We start from the raw sequence: 23,879 nt of genomic DNA on the forward strand, positions 1-23,879 counted from the left end.
CAAACACAGTTGCTGGTTCACATTCTTCTCTCTTTTTTTCTTTTTAGCCCTTACCAGTGTTTTTCTTCATGACAGGCATTTTAAATTATAGTAACAATGTCCCTCACTTTGTTACTATAGGAAGGAGAAGGCACACAAATTATAACACCGAAATTGTTTTATGTAGAATGGAAGCTATACACAGTCTTTGGGACCCAGTGAAACTTCTGTCACATTTCTATTATAATCCAGTTTCTTTCAAGCAAAGGTGTCATCTCCAATATACTTTATACACCTGGAAAATTAGTATTTTATGAATTTGAATAACCAATGCCATGCCAAGACAACACTTTTTCTCATTGCTGCAGAGACCTCATTCCCAGATTTCATGTGCAAGTGCAGTAGTTTCCAAATACAACAGATAATGCAAGATCTTGTCCACAACTTGGCCTAGAAACTTACACAATTTGACAAATTAGGGCCTGAATCACAATTTTAAATTGAGGATCCTGAGTAGTAGAGAGGTTACAGGATATCTAACATACAACCAGTAGTGCTTAATGTATCAGGTATTTCAATGGTTTTAATTTAGAAATAATCAAAACATTTTCATAGTACTAAAAATCCATCAAATTACTTAAAACTGTATGTAATCATTACTGAACTTCCTATAAAACATTCTGGTAGTCTTTAAAAACTATCACCATGCACCTTGAAATATTAGAAATAAGGCCCTACCCTCAATGAGTTTACAATCGAGAGGGAACCAAGATTAAGTTACAAAAAAGAGGGGGAAAAAACCAAGAAGTTAAATATTTAAATATTAGCAAAGTGGTTGAGCATGGACTCTATAATCAGATCTAAGTTCAATACCAGTTCCAATAATTGTGTGACCTTGGGCAAGTCTCCATCTCTCTAAGCCCATTTGCCCTTATCTGTTATTGGCAGATAATAATAGTACTGACTTTCCAGAATTACTGGGAGCACTAAAAAAAAAGTTCATGCAAAATACCCGGCAAAGGTCTAGCACATAATTAGTATATAAATGTTAGTTATTATTTGTTTTCACTATTCTTAGGGTTATTTATTGAGTACCAGTGATATAGATGGCTGGAGGAAGGAAAGGAGATCAATAAACAGCAAGATTTAACAAAGACTTTACAAAACAGGTAAGAATTCAGTTAATCCTTGAAGAGAGAGTAGAACTGGACAGACTGGGCAGAGATGCAAAGCAATTAAAAACTTAAAAGACTGGGGGTGCCTGGGTGGCTCAGTCAGGTAAGCATCCACCTTCAGCTCAGGTCATGATCCCGGGGTTCTGGGAACAAGCCCCACAAACGGGCTCCCTGCTCAATAGGAATTCTGCTTCTTCCTCTCCGTCTTCCCCCCATTCATGCTCACTCACACTCTCTCTCTCTCCTACCTCTCTCAAATAAATAAAAGCCTCAAAAAAAAACACACAAAATTTAAAAGACTGAATGAATAGGGCATGTTCTAAAACAGTTAAGTAAAACATTCAACTACAACAGAAAAGACATAGACCCACTTCTTATAGAAAGAAGTAAAATAACTTTTTTTCAAGAAAAAAGGTAAATACTCTCAATTAGTAGTACTAGCGTCATTCATCAACATAGATTTTCCTAAGGGCAAAGGAAAATTTAACTGTATGATAAATTACAGTAACTCAAATAATACTAAATAAAGTCACTTCAACAAAATTATAACTGACTGCAATATTTAACTAAAATCCAGCCAAGAAAAAAAAATGTCTAAAACAACCAGTAGATACTAAATAAAGAAATATTCATGTGCATTGGAAGATAAGGATGCAAAAATTAAAATTAAAAACTAGAGGTATTTGTGTATACTAAGAAATCATTGGAGTAATTAGGTGATGGGCATTAGGAGCACATGTGATGTGATGAGCACTGGGTGTTATATGCAACTGATGAATTACTGAACTCTACATCTGAAACTAATGATGTACTATATGTTGGCTAACTGAATTTAAATTAAAAAAAAGAAATGATAAGTATGAGAAAAACTAAGATGCCATTTAAGGATATACAAATAAAACTTCCTCAAATGTTTATTCATGTAACTTTATGATTCTGTTCTTGCCTATTATGTATATGTTGCAAAAAAAAACTCAATAATTTGCAATAAAGATTATTTTAAAATAATTCTAAAATAACAAAATGGCAGACTTTATAGATATGTATATATCACAACCTATGGAAATCCATTTTATATATCCGATCCTAATTTAGTAAAAGTAACAATTTATTATTATGGTAAATTTTTGTAAAATTGTTTTTATAAAATGAACTACATACCATTTTCTCTTGTAGTAAATTTCTATTACTCTACTTAAAGCACTGAACATATTATTAATTATTAAAGACAACAAACTATTAAATCCAATACCATAACCTTGACATTTACCAAATATTTCTAAATAAAGTTAAAACATTAAGAATTCACAACACTTTAGGAAACTCATTATTCACATATAGACTACAAAAGCAGGCTCTGGAGTCAGGCTGCTTTATGGGTATGAGATTCACAGGTTTCAATCTCAGTTCTAGACTCCAATAATAAACTGCATATGTTGAGAAAGTTATTTAATCTTTCTACGCCTGTTTCTTCCTCTGTAAAAATGAGAGCACTGATAGTGCCTCCCCTCATGAGGTCATTGCAAGAATTAAATGGCATAATGTATACAAAATAAATATCACAATATCTAATTCAGCACAGAATTCAGTCCTTGATACATAGAATTATCATTAACATAATCATCATTATGTATTTCTATAATACATAATGTTTAGACATTTTAAAAGTCTCTAGGGAAACCCTAAGACAACAAAAGAGATTAAAAAAAAAAAGGTACACAGAAGAAATTGTAGCTTCTGACACCTATCGCTATAGCAAATGTAAACACAGCTTACTCCTATCTAGATAAACATAAAACTACACTAAAGGTCTATTTATCTCAGTTCCATTTACTCAGTACATCACGTCTAGCTTTAAACAAAAAATTACAAAGCATACTCAAACACAAGAAACACAGTTTGAAGAGAAGAGCAAGCAGCAGAACCAGACTCAGATATGGCAGAGATGTTGGAACTATCAGAATAGGAATTTAAAACAACTACAAGGTAGTTATAGGTATCTAATGGAAAAAGTGGACAACATGGAAGAACACATGAGTAATACAAGCAGGGAGATGGAAACTTTAAGAATCAAAAGAAAATGCTAGAAACCAAAAACACTGTAACAGAAATGAAGAAGGCCTTTTATGGGCTTATTAACAGATGGAACAGCAGAGAAAAGACACATGAGCCTGAAGAAATGTCAGTAGAAACTTCCAAAGCTGAAATGTAAATTAATAAAGGAATTAAAAAGAACAGAATATCCAAGACCTGCAGGATAATTACAAAAGGTGTAACAGACACATAATAGGAATACCAGAAGAAAAAGAAAATGGAAGGACAGAAGTCATTTAACCAACTGAGCATTCAGGCGCCTCCAAATTTTTTTTTTTTTTAAGATTTTTATTTATTTATTTGACAGACAGAGATCACAAGTAGGCAGAGAGGCAGACAGAGAGAGAGGAGGAAGCAGGCTCCCTGCTGAGCAGAGAGCCCAACGTGGGGCTCGATCCCAGGACCCTGAGATCATGACCTGAGCTGAAGGCAGAGGCTTTAACCCACTGAGCCACCCAGGTGTCCCCTTTTTTTTTTTTTTAATACAAGTAACATTCAGGGGTGCCTGCACAGTTCAATCAGTCAAGCGTTTGACTTTTGATTTCAGCTCAGGTCTTGATCTCAGGGTCGTGAGTTCAAATCCCCCCACTGGGCTCCATAACGGGAGTGAAGCTTACTTAAAAAAAAAAAGTCAAATTCATATTAGGAGACAAAAAACAGAATCATAAAATGTCCAATTAAAACCAGACAAGGAAAAATGAAACAGTGAAGGCAGAAAAAGAATGGAAAACAAAAAGGAAACAAAGAATAAAAGCAAAGATTAGAAAACAGTAACTATCCAACTGTATCAGTAACATCAATGGTCTAAATAAACTAATTAAAAGATTATCAGAATGGGTAAAAAGAAAAAAGAAGACCAAACCTAAGCTGGGTCTACAAAATATATATTTTCTACAACAAACCATTTTTTATTCTTTTTCCTCCTCCCATTTCCATCTACAAAAACATTTCCATGCTGGTTACCCTCCAACCCCACAGGGACCTCTTATTTGACTAGGAGCTGATGGACCCTGCAGGATTCCAGCTGCCCTGGCCTGGAATGGCTATCAAGATCCTCTGAGAACAAACTCCATTATCCCTTGAGATTTGGGGTCATGGGGTTGAGCTCCACTGTTTTGGAATGGAATGGACTCGTTTACCCCACAGGGACCCTACAAGTCTCTGCTTGTGGCAAGAGCACTGAGTACAGCCCACCCTGAAACAGAAGATGGAGACAGGATTAGGTCTAGAATGCTAGAGACTACTTTCCTCCCTTGCTTTGGACCTCCCACCTGGGGCCTTTAGGATTTCCATCTGGGCCTGGGTGTGGTGGGGAAGCCCTAGGCCAGCCAGCCATTTCCCTAAAACTACGGGATGCCCAGCCCTGCTCTACTGCTGCCAAGAGGGAAAGATCCTATGAAGGGAGACTTTTTGCAACCCTGTGCGGCTGGCCTCATCAGGGCTTCTATGGGATACCAGTGTCCCTGATGGGAGTGCTCTGCCCTGCTTATGATAAACCAACCTCTAATATAAAGACACGGATAGATTAAAGACAGATAGATTAAAAGTGAAGAGAAAAGATACTCCAGCTTAACACTAATCCAAAAAAGCTGGAGTAGCTTTAATAATTTCAGACAAAGCACACTTTATAGCAAGGAACACTATCAGAAATAAAGAGAGCACTACATAATGACAACGGAGTCAATTCTCCAATAAAGCATAATATTCCCTAACATGTATAGGCTAACAAAAGAGCATCAAAATACATGAGGCAAAAACTGATAGACCTGCAAGAAGAAATGGATGAATTCAATCTTATAGTTGGAGATTTCCATACCCCTCAATCAGGAACTGACAGATACAGCTGGCAAAAAAAAAATTAAGGACATAGCTCAGCTGAACACCACCATCAGTCAACTGATCTATAGAACACTTCACCTAGTGAGAGCAGAGTATACATTTTCAAGTTCACATATAACATTCACCTAGACAGACCACATTCTGGGCCATAAATTACATCTAAACAAATTTAAAAGAATTGAAATCATACAAAGTATCCTCATACACACAATGGAATTAAACTAGAAATAAATACCAGAAAGATTACAGGAAAACTCATGGAATTAAACTAGAAATAAATACCAGAAAGATTACAGGAAAACTCCAAAATACTTGGAGATGAAAAACACTTCTAAATGACACATGAGTCAAAGAAGTCTCAAGAGAAATTTAAAATATTTGAATGAATAAAAAAAGAAAATACAACTTATACTAATAGCTGTAGGATCTAACAAAAAGCAGTGCTTAGAAGGATATTTAGACTGACTGCATATGTTAGAAAAGAAGAAATCAATAATCTAGGTTTCCAATTTAGGAGACTGGAAAAGGGCAAATAAAATATAAACTAAGTAGAAGGAAAGAATAAAAATTAGGGCAGAAATCAATGAAACTAGTAACAGGTTACCAATTGAAACCAAAAGTGGGTTCTTTGAAGAAAGTAATACAATTGATAAATTTCTGGCCAGGTTAACAAAAAAGAAAGAAAAAAATACAAATTGTTAATATCAGAAATGAAAGTGGGGTCAACATTGCTGATTCTGGGCACATTAAAAAGGTGATAAGGAAGTATTATGTGCAACTCCATGCCCACAAATTTGATAACCTAGATAAACTGGACCAATGCCTTGAAAAACACAATCTACCAAATCTCCTGCAATGAGAAATAACCTGAGAAGTCCTATAACTATTCAAGAAACTGAATTAACAATTAACAGCCTTCTAAAACAGGAAGGACAGATGAATTTTACCAAACATTTAGGGAAGAAATTATACTAGATTAACTCCATAGACAATGTCTTCCAAAAAATTGTAGCAGAGAAAATACTAATTCATCTAAAGGCCTGCATTAGCCTAATACCCAAACCAGACAAAGACATTATAAGAAAGGAAAACTACAGACTAGTATTTCTCATGAACATAGATGCAAAAATCCTCAAGAAAATATAAGCAAATCAAATCCAATAATGTGTTTAAAAAAATACTATACAGTACAACCAAGTGGAATTTATTCTAGGCATGCAAGACTGTTCAACATTTGAAAATCAATTAATGTAATTCATTGTAGCAACAGACTAAAGAAGAAAAATCATATAATCATAGTATTATATGCAGAAAAAGCATCTAAAAAAATCCAACAATCGTGCATGATAAAAACTCTCAGCCAACTACGAATAGAGGGGAACTTCCTCAACTTGGTAAGAAACCTATCTACAAAAACCTACAGCTAACACCATACTTAATGGTGAGAAACTATATATTTTCCCACTACAAGCAAGAATGAGGCAAGGATGTCCAATTTCACCACTCCTATTCAAATTATGCTAGAAGTTCTAACTAATGTAGTGAGGTAAGAAAGGGAAATAAAAAGTATACAGGTTGGGAAAGAAGAAATAAAACTGTCTTTGTTTACACATGACATGACTGTCTATATAAAAAATCCCAAAGAATCAACAAAAAATCCTGGGGCGCCTGGGTGGCTCAGTGGGTTAAGCCGCTGCTTTCGGCTCAGGTCATGATCTCGGGGTCCTGGGATCGAGTCCCACGTCGGGCTCTCTGCTCAGCAGGGAACCTGCTTCCTCCTCTCTCTCTGTCTGCCTCTCTGCCTGCTTGTGATCTCTGTCTGTCAAATAAATAAATAAAATTTAAAAAAAAAAAAAAGAATCAACTAAAAAATCCTAAAACAAATAAGGAATCATACCAAGGTTGCGAGATATAAGGTTAATACACAGAAATCAATCATTTTGTTATATATCAGCAATGAATAACTAGAGTATGAAATATAACACCATTTTACGCCACCAGCACTAGGTATAAATCTAATAAAATACATATAACAAGATCTATAAGGAAATCTACGAAATTCTTATAAAAAGAAATCAAAGAAGGGGTGCCTGGGGTTCTCAGTCAGTTAAATGTCCAACTCTTGATTTCAGCTCAGGTCATGATCTCGGGGTTATGAGATCACTGGGCATGGAGGCTTAAGATTCTCTCCCTCTCCTTCTAGCCCTCCCACTACCCCCCACCAATAAAAATCAAAGCAGATCTAAATAAATGGAGAGATTCTCTGTGCATGGGTAAGAAGACTCAATAATGCCAAGATCTCAGTCCTTCCCAACTTAATCTAAGTTCAATACACTCCCAATCAAAACCCAAGCAAGTTATTTTGTGGATGCCAACAAACAGATTCTAAAGTTTATATGAAGAGGGAAAAAACTCCAAAGAGCCAACACATTATTGAAACACAATCACAAAGTCAGAAGACGACCACCACCTATCTTTAGGACCTGACAAGTAAGCATATAAAAAGGTGCTCAAAATCATATGTCACTAGAAAACTGTAAATTAAAACCACAAGATACCACTACACACCTATTACAATGGTGAAGATTCAAAGCACTGACAACATCAAATCCAGATGAGGATGTACAGCAAAAGGAACTCTCATTCATTGTGGAGGGAATATATTTTTTAAAAACTAGTTCTTACTTGGGAAATCATATTACAATTTCATTAACTTTTAAGTTAATTAATTCAACAAGAATGAAGAGGTATTTTCTAAAGTAAAATACAATAAAAAGAAATAAAGTTATCTGGGTTTTGAATTAAAAATATAACCACACTGAATGCTAAAACTAATGGATAAAATTTTGATAAAGAATAGGATATTTACTGGGGCACCTGGGTGGCTCAGTGGGTTAGAGCCTCTGCTTTCAGCTCAGGTCATGATCCCAAGGTCCTGGGATCGAGCCCCGCATCGGGCTCTCTGCTCAGCAGGGAGCCTGCTTCCTCCTCTCTCTGCCTGCCTCTCTACCTACTTGTGATTTCTGTCTCTGTCCAAATAAATAAATAAAATCTTAAAAAAAAAAAAAAAAGAATAGGATATTTACATACATATACATACATTTATATGATGCAGTGAGTATAGAATCACTTTGGTATTCCTGCCAGAAATTCATAATCTGAACCTATTCATGAGGAAACAACAGACTAACTGAAATTGAGGAACACTCTCCAAAACTATCAAGGTCATGAAAAACAAAGAAAGACCAAAGAACTCTATCAGGTTAAAGGGGAGTGAAAAGATAGAACAGTTAAATGAAACATATGACCCTGGACCAGATACTGATTTTTTTTTTTAAAGTACCTTTTTGCTAGAAATGGAATTATTAGCATAACCAAGAAAAATGAATTAGATCTATAGATTAAGGAACAGTACTGTATCAATGTTAATTTCCTGATTTGATAAACTGAACTACAGTTACCTGGAAAACATCCCTATTTTCAAAAAATACACACTTAAGTGTTAACAGGTAAAGGGGCGTCATGGGTAATGTTAAGAAAAAAGTGACATAGAGAGAGAGCAAAAGAAATGATAAAGCATATACGATAAAAAGTCACCACTTGGGGAATCTTGGTGAAAGGTATATGGCAGGGGCGCCTGGGTGGCTCAGTGGGTTAAAGCATATGCCTTCAGCTCAGGTCATGATCCCAGGGTCCTAGGATCGAGCTCTGCATCAGGCTCTCCGCTCAGCGGGGAGCTTGCTTCCCCTTCTCTCTCTGCCTGCCTCTCTGCCTACTTGTGATCTCTGTCTGTCAAGAAAAAGAAAAAAAAAAAAAGGTATATAGCAATTCTTTGTACTACTTTTGCAACTTTTCTATAAATCTGAAATCATTTCAAAATCACTACTCTTTTTTAAATAGAAATGATTCAATAATATACCTCCTGTTAGAACCTTAGTACTAAAGATGGTACCTATATCAAAAGGTTATTTACAAATAACCTAAGTGAATAAATAAATGAGAAAGGTCAAATCTTCCTAATGGAATTCCAAATGTGAGAGGAATAAAAGAAACAGAATATCATCATTAGATAATAATAATAATATAATAATAATAGTAATAATTGCTGCAGCCAAAATCTACTAAAGAATTTAAAATCAGTGGTAGAAACTTGAAAGAGAAACAGGATATTTACACAACCTAAAGTTATCTCCCCTCCAAAATTTATTACTTCTATGGTGACTTGAACTTATGTCCACAAATTCTTTGATACTCCTCCTTCCAATATATGGAACTGAACTCCCCCTCTTCATGAGTGTATGTTGGACTTAGTGATTAGCTGCTAACAAGTTGAGTATAGAAAAGAATAAACAGGGGCACGTGCGTGGTTCAGTTGATTGGGTGACTGCCTTCGGCTCAGGTCATGATCCCAGGGTCCCGGGATCGAGCCCCACATGGGATTCCCTGCTCCTCAGGGAGCCTGCTTCTCCCTCTCCCTCTGCCTGCTGCTCCCCCTGCCTGTGCTCTCTCTCTCTCTCAGATAAATAAAATCTCAAAAAAAAAAAAAAAAAAGAAAGAAAGAAAGAAAAAGCAAAACCAGTAACCTGCACTGAGAAATCTGTCAGACTACCTTAACCACATGATCAAAATGACCACCACCAAAAATAACTCACACTGCTACCATGCGCCCTCTGATATGATGTGATGGCACTTCACGTCTGTGGCATCTTCCCCAAGTCCATAATCCAGTCTAATCGTTAGAAAAACATCAAACCCAATTTGAGGGACATTCTACAAAATACTATTCAGCACTCTTCAAAACTATTAAAGTCATGAAAACCAAGGAAAGGCTGATAAACTGCCATAGATTACAGAGGCTAAAATGTGACAACTAAATGCCATATGGTATCCTGGATTATATCCTCAAACAGAAAAAGATTATTAGTGGAAAAACTAGTGAAATCCAAATAAGTCTATAGTTTGGCCTAACAGTAGTGCATTAACATTAATCTCTCAGTTTTGATAAATGGCCATGGTAAATTTATTTACCCTAATTTTATCCAAAGGAAGCTGGGTAGAGTATACAGGAATTCTCTGCACTATCTTTGCAACTCTTCTGTAAACCTAAAATAATTTTAATAAAAAGTTTTTAAAAAATAAATGAATTAACCAATTTTTAAAAGATTATTCTGTGAATTAGAGCACACTTCAAATTATAGCTGAACCATTAAACTCAATTTCTAAACTGACTTATTGCATGAACAAACTCAGTTTCAATTAAGTTACTTTGAGATATGGTATTACTACATACTCATTGCATTTAATGATTTTTGGAGGGGGAGAGAAAAGAATGAAAGATAACAAGGAAACTGTTTTGTGGGATAACAACATTTTGGAAGCTTAAGGGGAATAATTGGAAAAAGACTAGTAAAATAAAATAAGGGTAGTTTTTTTTTTTTTAAGATTTTTTATTTATTTGTCAGAGAGAGAGGGAGAGAGAGCAAGCACAGGCAGACAGAATGGCAGGCAGAGGCAGAGGGAGAAGCAGGCTCCCGCCGAGCAAGGAGCCCGATGTGGGACTCGATCCCAGGACGCTGGGATCATGACCTGAGCCGAAGGCAGCTGCTTAACCAACTGAGCCACCCAGGCGTCCCAAATAAGGGTAGTTTTAAAAGATTAAAATTACCATATTAACAGTATTCTAAACAAACAGGAAATCTGGAAGGTTCCCTTTAGGAGTATAACCACAGCAATAACAGAAACAAAGGACCAGAAGGGGCTAGGAAAGTGTTAAGGGCTATCATAAAAGCCTAAAACACAGGTTCGCAAGCTTTCTGGGTTTACAAAGCCTTTAATGTGTCAATAATTTTTCCACAGGCTAAAAGTCCAAACAACTTAAGAAGAATGTATATCCTAACAACTTGGCATCTATGCTGGGCACTGCACAACTTCTCAAATCTCAGGGGACACTGCCTTCCTCTTTCCCTGTTCCATATGTATTTTCACATGGTACTTGCTTTTCAAAATAGCAACTGCCAAAACTCAGCTTTGTAAAAATATGCTATCAATGAAAGGAATATAGCAATCTAATTTTGAAAATGAACTACCTCAAGCTAGTAGTTTGTGTGGTTTCCAAAAGATGTTGCTGTATTTCCCTCAAAATTTTTAAGCATCCTTTGACATACCAATAGAGTTCTCTCCAGTGCCTTTAAGGCTCCACAGTGCAGTTTGGGAACCATGACTTTGGCAAAAGACAACAATGGATGCCACCAAGGAAGCAGCAACAAAAAAACTGGAGGGAGAAAAAAGGTATGCCTCAGAGAAAAAAAAAATCCGCAGATCCAGAAATGTTGCCTGGAAGTATAACAACAGTGCAAACACTCGAGCAGTTTCAAAACTTAAAATAAATAAATAAATAAATAAATAAATAAATAAATAAATAAAATTATTGTATTTTTATTTTTAACTATCCCGCAACAGTGCTTGCTTCTACGGACGAGAACAAACTTCTCTTTTTTAAATGAACGAATAAACCTGTTCAAATGTTTATACTAATTTGACAGCTTTATATGTGACATAACTAAACTACATTACTCTCACTTGTAACACATATGCATACACACGTATTATAAAAATGGCTGGAAAAAAGAAACAAAATTGAATTCAAATTTTCAATTCAATAAATGTTTCTGGAGTACTAATAGGAATTGCCATGCAGCATCCACCAAACCCGTACCTCAGACTGATATATGAGAAAGAATCATATGCAATAGTTCGAAAACCTGGCTTGATGAAGGAGTTTAAATGATCAGGGGACTTCTAAAATGACAGAATTGCCAGCACCATTCCACACCTACAAGCTCAGGCTTTCTAATGGACATGGAAATCTCTACATCTGCAAAGTACTCCAAAGATTCTGAAATCAGCTAGTCTGAGAGGAGATGACTAAACCAACACTGACCAGTAAAACTTTTCATGGTGATGGAAATGATCCATGTTTGCACTGTCCAGGAGGGTATTCCCTACCCACATGTTGCTAGTGAGCACTTGAAGTGTGTATGGCTAATGTGACTGAAACACTAAATTTTAAATTTCATCTAATTTAAGGTAATTTAAGTTTAGATGTGAATAGCCACATGTGGTTACTTGCTTCTATACTAGAAAGCACAGAATTTGATTTATGTTAAGTACCCATTCTTCTAAATTATCCAAGTTGTACCTCTGATTTAAATTAGATGATCAGGGGCACCTGGGTGGCTCAGTAGGTTAAGCCTCTGCCTTGGGCTCAAGTCGTGATCTCAGGGTCCTGGGTTACAGCCCCAGATCAGGCTCTCTGGTCTTCCCTCTCTCTCTCTCTCTCTGCCTGCCTCTCTGCCTACTTGTGATCTCTGTCTGTCAAATAAATAAATAAAATCTTAAATAAACAAACAAACAAGTAAGATCATCAGAAAACTAGGTAAACTTTATCCAATTTCACAGAATCTTTTATAGTTGGAGACTTTATCCAACGTCAAACTTTTTTTTCCTCACAATAAAAGTCTTCTTTGAATTAGTCCTAAGAAAAGTCTCTGCAAAAAAATTTGGATATTTTCTTTAGCCAGAAGAAATTTACCTGAGCCAGTGTGCTTCCCTTTTTGCCTCAGCTGCCAGTAAACTCAGAACCAAGTCCCGTGTCCAGTGGTAACTCCTTCTAAGTATCTAGTAACATGCACTCTCTGCTCCTCTAAGACTATCTCTGTTCTATTTATATACCTAAATTAGTCAACAAAATGTTATTTTAAATTCTTAAGTGGACAAACTCTTTTGGACATAGGCAGAGTATCAACTTCTAAAGTGATAACTTCTTTGATTAAAGTCAATGTTTTTACTGTTAACTGAGCTTTAAAGTCAACTTTTAAAGTGTTTTCTCATTTAAAAAATACTTTTAAAATAACAACACTGTGGTTAATAACAAAAAGAAATATTTTAATAGAACAAATTTACTAAAGAAAATCTTTAAGTACCAGTTAACAAAGCTGTCTAAAAATATCACTATCACAGCGATTAAATAAGACAAACATAAACTAACATCCTGCTGTAATTCTATATGAACATCCCTATTAAGCATTCAATTGAAAAAACTTGTGCAACTTTTCTTCAGAACATTGGACTATTTTTATATCATGCAGTAAACTACTTCAGTGGCTCTTTTGTTGAAATTTCCCACAAAATTAGAACAAACACATTTGATACATCAATAGCACATTTCTAAAGATGCCTAAAGTCCCTGAGCATCTAGGTGCAAAACTAACATCAAACTAACCTACTTATAAGAGTAGAATCTCTTCACATAATCCCTTAAAATTTCATTAAAAAAAAAAAAATCAACCTTTAAAATACATAAACCAAAACTTGATACCAAATTAAAGAAAAGGAATTTCACATTACTGAAGATACAATGTACTAAATGGGTTCATTAAAAAAAATCATGATAGGAAAAAATTGTTTATAAAAAATTGTCATAAAGAAATGTATCATAAATATCATACATAGTCACCTTAGGATACACACACACAAATGCTAGCAAATGAATTCTATTTTGGAAGAATTCAATTAGTTTCCTTAGCCAACTTACTTACTTGAAGTGATTATTAAAAAGTAAACAAAGTTATAAAACCATATGAATGACTTAGCTCCAGAAGCAATAATATGTTGTCCCTTTCCCCAAAAGCCAAAGTACTGCCAAAACTTGGTTAATTTCAGCACAGTGCTTCTTGCTAGCATGCTCCCTGGTTTACTTCCACCTCTTGGGTCACTCCAAACTTCTGTGCTAGTTTGTCTTTCTCTAACACTCTTAAATGTTGCAGTTACATTTTCAGGGTTCTTGCTTTTTCTACCTTATTGTCTAAATAGTTCTCTTCATCACTTATCGCTTAAATAATCAGATAATTTACAAATGTTACAATGGGTAACATTTATTGAGTGCTTACTATATATCAGGCACTATTCTACCCACTTTACAGGTATTATTTAATTGTCAAAACAACTTTATGCTGGAAGCACTGTTACTATCATCACCATTTTACAGATACAGTACTGAGAGGTTAAGTAGTTTGTCTAAGGTCGCACAAACAGATAATATGTATTTTTGTACATACACAGATATAAATGTTCCTTAAAGCTATTGTAAAGTTTCTTTCGGGGTACCTGGGTGGCTCAGTCAGTTAAGCATCTGCCTTCAGCTCAGGTCATGATCCCAGTGATCTTGGGATGGAGCCCCGTCCAGCCCCCTGCTCAGCAGGGAATCTGCTTCTCTCTCCTTCTGCTGCTCCGTCCCACTCATGCTCTTATTCTCAAATAAATAAATTAAATATTTTAAATAAATAAATAAAAAGCTGCTTTCTATAGGGCTGAAATGCAGGCACAATGGGCTCTCCTCTATTGTCTGTTTTGTTTTGTTTAAGTAGGCTCCACACCCCAAGCGTGTTCAACGGGGGGGGGGGGGGGGGGGGGGGGGGGGGTGTTTGAACTCACACCCTGAGATCAAGAGTCAGATACTGAACAGACTGAGCCACCCAGGTGCCCCTAGGCTCTCCTCTATTCTTACCCAGTTAAACTACAAATTAAACTAAAAGTCTGTAGGTTGGGCATAGTGAAGAGAAAAAGGTACTAGACTCTCAATTCCACAAACACTAGCTGCAAGTAACTCTAAGATTTAGAGCAGAGGCCAGTAAACATTCTTAAAAGGACAGATAGTAAATATCTTAAACTCTGCAGCGACCCAGTCTATGTAGCAACTACTGAACTCTGCCATTTTAGTGTGACAGCAGCTACAGAAAAATGGACATGGCCAAATTCCAATAAAACTTTATTTACAAAAGAAACAGCTTGGACCAGGCCAAAGTTTGCCAATAATCTAGAGGCATATTGAATCTGGTGTGGAGGAAATCATGATATAAGTATTACAATATCGAATTACAGCATTCAGGGGCTTCACTATTTTCCTTAAATAACCTACTATAATTGAACTTTTGTACAGCTGAATTTCACGTGAAGTAAATATTTAAAATCTAGACAAAATACTACATGTAACAATTCCAGTTTAAAAAAAAAATCATTCCATAAAACACTAACATAAAATTATTAACAAAGTAACATCAATTTATTACCTACTAAAATTAAATCTACCTTTGACAATTCATCAAATGGAAAAGACAATTTGGCTATTTCCTTTCAAGGAATAAGGTGTTTAAGATTCAGATAATTTGTAACAGGAAGTTCTACAAAGTAAAACTTTTTGCCCTATCCCCTCATTCAATAAGATTTTAGCACCTGACTATCTTAACCATTTTTCCTCCTATTATTCTTGGCAACTTCAAGAGACACAGAGATAATTTGTCCCACACTTTTCAGCCTATAAATTCCTTGGCCAACCTTTTCACTCCCCAAAATCTTTTCCTCCATTCCATCTTAACCGCCAATTGCCATTGTTATACCCGAACAGCTACAGTCTTATAGTACAAAAGATGACCCATTCAAATATAGGAAGAAATTCTACTTAATTAAAAAAATTAAGGCATACTCCTATTTAATGTATATGGCACAATTAAAAACACATTGAGGATGTGTGCTCATTTTTTTATTAATTTTTTTAAGATTTTATTTTTAAGTACCCAAGTAGAGCTGGAACTTAACAACACTGAGATGAAGAGTTGCGTGCTCTACCAACTGAGCCAGCCAGGTGCCCCATGTGCTTATTTTTTTAACCTGATAAGTAAATGTGATCCAAAGGAGACCACCACTTTTACCTTGTCATTATACCATTAACCACATCCTCCAGAATTGAACAACTCACTCTGACTCCTACCTCCCATATTTCCAGCTCTTTCACTCTGGTAACCCAACCCTACCAACTATTCAACCTCTTTAACATATCAAAATCATTGTTCTCTTCACTTTTTCATTGACCATCCTAACTTTCATGTCCTTATTTTCCTCCTTTCCCATCTCATATTCCATGGTTCATCACTATAACCAGTCCCGTGCGCATTCACTTTCAATTTCCCTGCCCTTCTTTCTCTCAGTTATACACTTCTGAAAAAAAAACTATCCCTGGTTACATCCAACTCTGCTTATTTTATGCCTGCACCCAAACAAGGAACAGAGCTGAATTAAAATTTACAGACTTGCTGGTTGCATTCACTTTAAATTTACGACCACAAAGTTAAGAAGGTCCTCAGCACTACTCATCAATCCTTCTGCATTTCCCCAGTCAATTCTTGTTTTGACAATTTAATACCTCCTCTCCCCTCAATCCTTCGACACCTCTTTCTGTCACCTCTCTCTTGGCTGATGACCAATTTTTCTAATATTATTTCCATGAGAAAACAGAAGCCAACAGAAGAGAATATCCACACCCTCATGCACCAAATCTACCAACTTAACCTGCTTCTCTGCAGAGAATTGTCATCTGCCTCAATCAACTGTCCCTGCTTCTACTTAAGTTCAACCTTTCCACTTGTGTACTAAATCCTGCTCCTGTCTTCTTATTCAAAGACTTTTCTCCTGAAGTTACCTCCTCTCCCAGCACATCATCAATCTCTTTACCTCTTTACTATTTCCATCAGCATTTCAATGTGCTGCCATCTCTTCTGTGTGAAATATATACGTTGACCTTTTGTCCCTCTCTAGCTACTACCTAGTTCTCTAGTTTGTAACAAAATTCTCTATGAAAAGTATCTACACTGACCATATTCACCACCTTCCCTCTAACCCAATCTAATCAGGCTTTGATCCCCACCTCTCTACTGAAACCATTTCTCAAAGTCAGCCCTTTCCGCCTTGCCAAATCCACTTGCTTAGCCTCTCAACAGTATCTGACACAGTTAAACACTTCTTTCCTGATACATTGTGCACTTGGTTCCTTGGAGAATACACCCTCCTAATTTTCCTCCTTACACTACGGCTTATTTTTCAGTCTCCTTTGCTGGCTCTTCAACTTCTTCCCTACCTCTATATGTTGAAGTGTCCCAAGGCTCAGTCCTTCATAATCTACTTAACACCACAGGAAATTTCCTATAGCCCCATGGTTATATATATTCTATCTATATTCAAAGAGACTCCAACCCCTTCTCTCCCCTGACCTCGAGACTCTTATAATTAACTGCTTAATTAAGATCTCCATCTGGATGTCCCAAACTTTAAGAAAAGCAAAACCAATTCTTGATTTCCCTCTCACAACAAACCTTCTCTTCTCCAGGTGTTCCCCATCCATGCAATTAACACTGCATTCACCTGCTTGTTTAGCAATCTCTCACTTTACCACCTATCTAATCCATCATTGTCTTACCAACTATAACTTCAAAAACTTTGTTTCCAGTTACATATGTGTAAACCTTTGTCAAAACCTACTGAACTATACACTTAAAAGTGATGTATTTTACTGGATGAAAAAGTTTAAGTTACACCTCAGTATAGTGTGGTGGTAGTATATGTGTGTTAGCTGCATATATCTGACCATTTCTCACCACCTTCACCACTACCTCCCTGCTACTTGGACTACTGCAATAGCCTCCTAACAAGTAAGTATTCCTGCTCCCATCTTTACTCATGACAATTCATATTCCATAAACTATCCAGAATAATCTTTTTTTTAAGATTTTTTTTTTTATTCATTTGACGGAGAGATCACAAGTAGGCTGAGAGGCAGGCAGAGAGAGAGAGAGAGAGGAAGAAGCAGGCTCCCTGCTGAGCAGAGAGCCCGATGCGGGGCTCGATCCCAGGACCCTAGGATCATGACCTGAGCTGAAGGCAGAGGCTTTTAACCCACTGAGCCACCCAGGTGCCCCCAGAATAATCTTTTTGAGATGTAAATCATATTATATCACTTCCCTGCTCAAACTTCTCCAACTGCTTCCTATGCACTTAAAATCCAAAAGCCCTTAGCATGACCTCAAGGCCATACATTAACTTACCCCTACCTACTTCTCAGACCTCACCTCTTTATCATCTACCCTTTGTTCTAGACACAATGGCCTTCCAGAAAATCCTAAAACACAATCCTAAAAAACGCTGTGTCCAATTATTCTTTAAATGTACTTCAAAAGTAGGTTCTTTACATGAAATATGATGTATCTCATTCTATTAAATGGCCAATAGAGAAATGCTTGCTTAAGCCATCCAAAGAAGTGGATCTGGAGAAGTACTTATGAATGTAATTTGGCCTTCATAAACTGAAGTAATACTCAGAGTAAATGCAACATTCTAATGTCCAACTGGAAACCTAAATTAGGATCAGTTAGAGAGAGCCTGGAATATCATATTAAGGAGTTTATATTTTATCTAACAGGCCAGAATCACAAACTTAAGCACTAGGAAGAGGTTTTATTGTTGTTGATGTTTTTCACTTTTCAAATCCTGAAATCACAAAGTCTGCAAAGAGGAGTGGAATAATAGAGAAAATGAGGAGTTACTTTCAGGGATACACACACACACCCCTTTTGGTACCCCTATAATATTGAGCCATGTGATTGTATTACCTGCTTTTAAAATAAATTATAATTAAGTATATATTTTTTAAAAATATATTTTTAAAAAATATATATGACATGGAAAGATCAGAAACAAATATATTTATGCCTTTTAGGGAAAATTTTATATTACTTTATATACTTTTTTAATGCTAAAACTGAGAATTAGATGAAATATAAAAAACTAGATTAAATATGTTCAAATAGGCAGATACAGACACATACACATTATACACATACAGTATAATATATACTCATACATAATGGTTCATAAATTAGGGAGCTATCAGAAATGAGCTCTGCAGAAATGAGCTCTGCAACTTAAATTATAACCAAAACTTGTCAACTTTCAAGTAGTTTCCTTAAAAACCTGAATAACCCCTGAGAGTTCATAGAGTGAAGACTTTTCTCAGAATCTAAAAACCCACAAATGATCAAAGAACCAGGTAACAAATAAACTAAGAAAAAGGACCACACGGTCTCTTTCCCGCAAACTCATCTCCGGTGGCCTCATTACTTGCCAACAGCTTTGTCAATTAAGTGATTAATAATTAAATGACTTGGAGACAACAATAAGAGTAGGAAATATAAACCTCTGTCATCTCCATATTTGCTAGAGCCTTAACATGACAATCAAGGAGTGATAAGGAATAGAAAACCTCGCAGTACAGTGTCCTTCTCTCAGATTAGTAAGTCATTCAGGTTTTTGTTCCTGACCTATGTTCTAGAACCACAACAACATGAAAGAATCAGGAAGTGGACTCTATTGAACTAAAGAAACTCACACCCCATCAGCGAGAGCAAAGGTGAAATACCAGAATACAGCAACAGAGAAAAGAACTTTGAGAAAGCAGAAGCCCCAAATCCTCTAATCTATAGAATCCATCCTTCGATCAAAGGTAAAGGACTGTGTTTGCTCATGCCCTAGATCTAAAAAAAATATCCTTAAACCTTACCTTCATCCAGTTATATGTCATATCCAGGCTCATACCCTATGGCCATGGCAAAATAACATGGGAAACATTCTCCTCTCCTTAATCACAGAAAGAACACATTCTCCCTTGAAAAACATTTCCTGATTCCCATGACCCTCTTCCATCAACACACTATGCCTTTCCTCAATCTCCTGAGTTTGATCTTCATTCCCTGAGTTTCAAATTCATGCAGAAGTCAGTGTATTTTGAATATACTTTATTCTAGAAACATGAATGGGCACTTGGGAAAGTTGAAAACATTATTTTAAAATACTGCTTCTTGGGGCGCCTGGGTGGCTCAGTGTTTGGTTAAAGCCTCTGCCTTCGGCTCAGGTCATGATCTCAGGGTCCTGGGATCGAGCCCCACATCAGGCTCTCTGCTCAGCAGGGAGCCTGCTTCCTCCCCTCTCTCTCTCTGCCTGCCTCTCTGCCTACTTGTGATCTCTGTCTGTCAAATAAATAAATAAAATCTTAAAAAATAAATAAATAAATAAATAATAAAATAAAATAAAATACTGCTTCTTAAGCTTTAGTATGCAAACTGTGGATCTTACTAAAATGCAGTTCTAACTCAGTAGGTCTAGGGCATGGTCTGAGAGTCAGCACTTCTAACAGGTGGTCCCAGGTGTTGCAAATGCTCCTGCTTCTCAGAAAACATTTTAAGTAGCAAGGTTCTAAAAGGCAATGAAATCTATATTCACAGGTTACCTCCAAAGACACAATACCAATGGAATGCTATCTGTTCTCTCTTTTTATAGTTTATTTCTTCTTCCCTATACCAGATCTATTTTCTTATCCTCTCAACACTTGTAATTTATCTTCCATGTTATTACTATAAAATTGAAAATTCTAGAACACCCAAATGCTTCTAGTTTTAAAGAAAGATTCTATATTTAAAGAAAGATTAAAGAAAGTTTTATCAGAAAGATTCAATTTAACAGGTATACTATAATGGCCATCCCTAAAAATGATCAAACCATCTGTTCAACTGTAATCGAATTAAATTTTCATTCTTGCTTTCACATTGAGACATATTAACAATAACTTACATCTCAAGGGGAAAAGAAATTTCAGTGATACTGCAAACTATGGGGAAGAAACTGATTTTGTAACTAAAGATAATCACCTGATATGTTCTATATCCCTTAAAAAAAGAGACTCAGATTTAACCATCTTTAAGTTGATACTCCCAGTATACTGCCTAGTTAAAAATTATTTGTAAGGAGGATATTCCTCTTTTCTTCGTTTGGTTAGTAAGTACCCAGTCTTCCAAACCAGAAACTTGGGAGGTCAATCTAGGCCTTTCCCGCTCTCTCATCCCCATCCTTTCCACACCCCTGACTGAAAGGAGCCCCCAGGTCCTAACCATTTTGTGTCCTAAGTGTGCCTCTCCATTTCCTGTGCTCTGCCTTAATCTAATCCTTTTCCCTCACCTTACCTACTCCAACAGTAGGCAGACATTGCTGTCTCCAGTCACCCTTTCCCACTATGATCCTTACTCTACACTATCATTCAAGTGATTTTTCCAAAATGCAAACCTAATGTATCTTCTGCTCAAAACCTTTCACTATCACCCACAGAATAAAGTCCAAGCCACATATAATAGTATAAGCACATAACTTTCCTTGATTGGAATCCTGCCTGCCGCTCTAACATAATATCCCACTGCCCTGCCCCCATCCTGCACTTTAAGCCCCATCAACAAACTGCACTGCTTGAATTTCCAGCACATCCCATGTTACTTAATTCCTCCATACTTTTTGCATAGGCTATTGCTTCAGTCTAAAATAGTCTTCATTTCTTCCCCCTTGGCTTTCTGGCCAACTACTATGAATCTTTCAGAACCCAACTCAGATCCCAGGAAGCCATCCCAAGACCTTCCCCTCTACCCTTAGAGAGTTATTTCCTCCAATGCCAACTTTGTAAGTGATAATGGCATTTATTGGGGATTAAATTACTCATTTAATCTTCACAATAACTCTTCCTATAAAATGGTTCCATTATTTCTTTTGCAGATATGGAAACTAAGTCATAGAGAAATAAACTGTTCCCAAGGATAACCAACTGTTAAGTGATGGAGACAGATTAAAATCCCTACATCATACACATTTGTATTACTGTACCGTGATAAGTGAATTTATTTACATGACTGTCATTACCCTGAACTGTGAGCTCCTTGAGGGTGGGGATTATGTCATATTCAATTCTAAAGCCACAGTGCCTGGTGTAAAGTAGGTAATCAGTGCATGCATTTCATGAATTGCACATAAAATAACATTCCTAACAAGTCCAAGAGCAAAGCATTCAGAAACTGGTTTCCCAATATTCAAATATGCTTTAAGAGTTCTAGAACAGAGCAAGTTATTTTTTTATCTAATAAAAAGCATGTTAAAAAGAGAGGTAATACAGACATGAGATTACAGTCCTTGTGGATAATAAAATGGGACTTATTTCCGCAGTAATACTATTTAAACACTGTAATAAGTCAAAACCCAAAGGACCATTTGCTTAACATTAACTCTTTTCCTCTTACTAAATAAGAATTCTTGCTTACCATTCAAGACAGTGAAAAGAAAGCCCTAAATTTACTTCGCTCAAGTAGAAAGAAGCAAATCGTAGGCCAGAACTACTAATTGCTTCCTTAAGTCTGGCCAAGAAATGTATCCCATTAGGCAATTAAAATAAAATACAGTTGCCTGACTAAGCATATAACAAAAGAATTTCTAAGGCTGTATTATGGACTGGCGTTCCATTATTAAAATAATGAAAAATTATTTATTTTAAACCAAGACAAATGAAAAATCAAGAACAAAATAAAATAGATTATCACCACCCCACAAGAATATAGATTTCTATATTATAACTCTATTAAAATGCATATGTTACAATAATACATATGCATGTTTACAATATTCAATAGCATTCTCTGTATCTCCTTCAAATTATAAAAAAATCAAAGTTACACTAACACTAATGATGAAAGACCTCAAGACCAAATCTACTGTACTTAGTAAGCTCTCAGAGTTACACTTCTTTGAGCCATACTGAAATGCAGTAATTAAAACCCACAGGGATGGTACCAGCAGCAACAGTGTATACCACAATACTTGTTAGAGTAATCTGTTCCCTGCCCAGTCTGTACACACTCGTGCACTACAGAAAGGTGTGTCAGCTGTCAGCTGACTTTAGGCCACAGTGAATTTAGGCCACAGTAAACTCTACCCCCAGACATCTTACCATTTCTTGGTACACTCAACCATCAACTCCTGGTAGGAGGCCACAAACTGGAACTTGGATGCATGTTTTCCCACACGCTGCAGTCTCTTCCAAACTGAAGCCATGATGGTCAGTCACTGGAGCAGTTCTGGGTTAGCAATACAGCAGCTTTAACAAAGCAGAGGGCCCAAAGCAAAGGAGCTTTGCATGTATGTCTGTACTTTAAAAAACTCAATTACAACTTGAAATGATGTTTGGGGTCCATAAGTCTTCGCCCTGTTTCACAGGGTAAATCCCATCTTAGATGAATGGCCCAGTCAAGAACAGTATGATACACATGACAGGATGAATGAGAGGAGGTTCCCTCATGGAGACATCACCATTCCACCTCGGGGACTGTATGATGTGTAATCTGGAGGACTGAAAAGCAAAACAAAGAGAGAAAAATATGAGAGAAGCATGAGGAGTGACTAACCACCCATGTTAGATAACACTGCAACAGACAACCTCAGTTCTCGCATGTTTTTCAAACAATGAAACAAAACACCAACCTCAAAAGCCAGTAACATCAAGGATGCAAGACATCAAGGAAGAAATTACAATTCACACCGAAGACGTGGAGCAACACATCAGGTAATCAGCATCAACAACAATCGAGAAACGCCAAGTCGGGGCCCTATCTCCCCCTCCTAGCATCACAGAAAGGCGAGCAGAGCGGGAAAGTCTAGGGATGCTGTTATTAATGTCCACTGCCAGTCAGAGGGAGGAGTGGAACATTTCAAAATAAACTTTGTTTTTCAGCTAATAAATAATAGCCTCCAGTCCTAGAATATGTGCTTGGAACAAATTAAGGAGCGAGGAGGAATGCTGTTGTTCAGTCGGAGGGGGAAATGGATGGGGAAAGAGGAGTGGAGGGAAATCTCAAGGCAAAGGGAGGGCAAGGTCCCGGCTCCAGGCCACTCGGGCTCCCCGCCTTCGCTGCCAACCGGAGGGAAATGGAAACTCCTGCCTGGGCGTGAAGCAATGACCAGCGGGGCAAGTGCACGGTGCGGGGTGGGGTGCCTCCCTCCCCCTTTCGAAGGGAACCGTCCACCGGAGCCTCCTTTCCTCAAGCA

The 23,879-nt window shown here is 36.7% G+C and overlaps 1 protein-coding gene across 10 annotated transcripts in view; it reads right to left on the reverse strand.

The window, feature by feature from the left end:
- EHBP1 (EH domain binding protein 1) overlaps positions 1-23,879 on the reverse strand; it is a 356,920-nt gene that overhangs the window by 302,195 nt on the left and 30,846 nt on the right. For all 10 annotated transcript variants that reach the window (XM_047743935.1, XM_047743932.1, XM_047743933.1 and 7 more), the window contains exon 2: positions 22,786-23,184. In XM_047743935.1, coding sequence (XP_047599891.1) covers positions 22,786-22,889 — 104 coding nt within the window. In that variant the 5' untranslated portion in view covers positions 22,890-23,184. The remainder of the gene's footprint in view (positions 1-22,785; positions 23,185-23,879) is intronic.

Source organism: Lutra lutra, chromosome 9 (assembly GCF_902655055.1).
Source record: "Lutra lutra chromosome 9, mLutLut1.2, whole genome shotgun sequence".
Classification (NCBI taxonomy): Eukaryota; Metazoa; Chordata; class Mammalia; order Carnivora; family Mustelidae; genus Lutra; species Lutra lutra.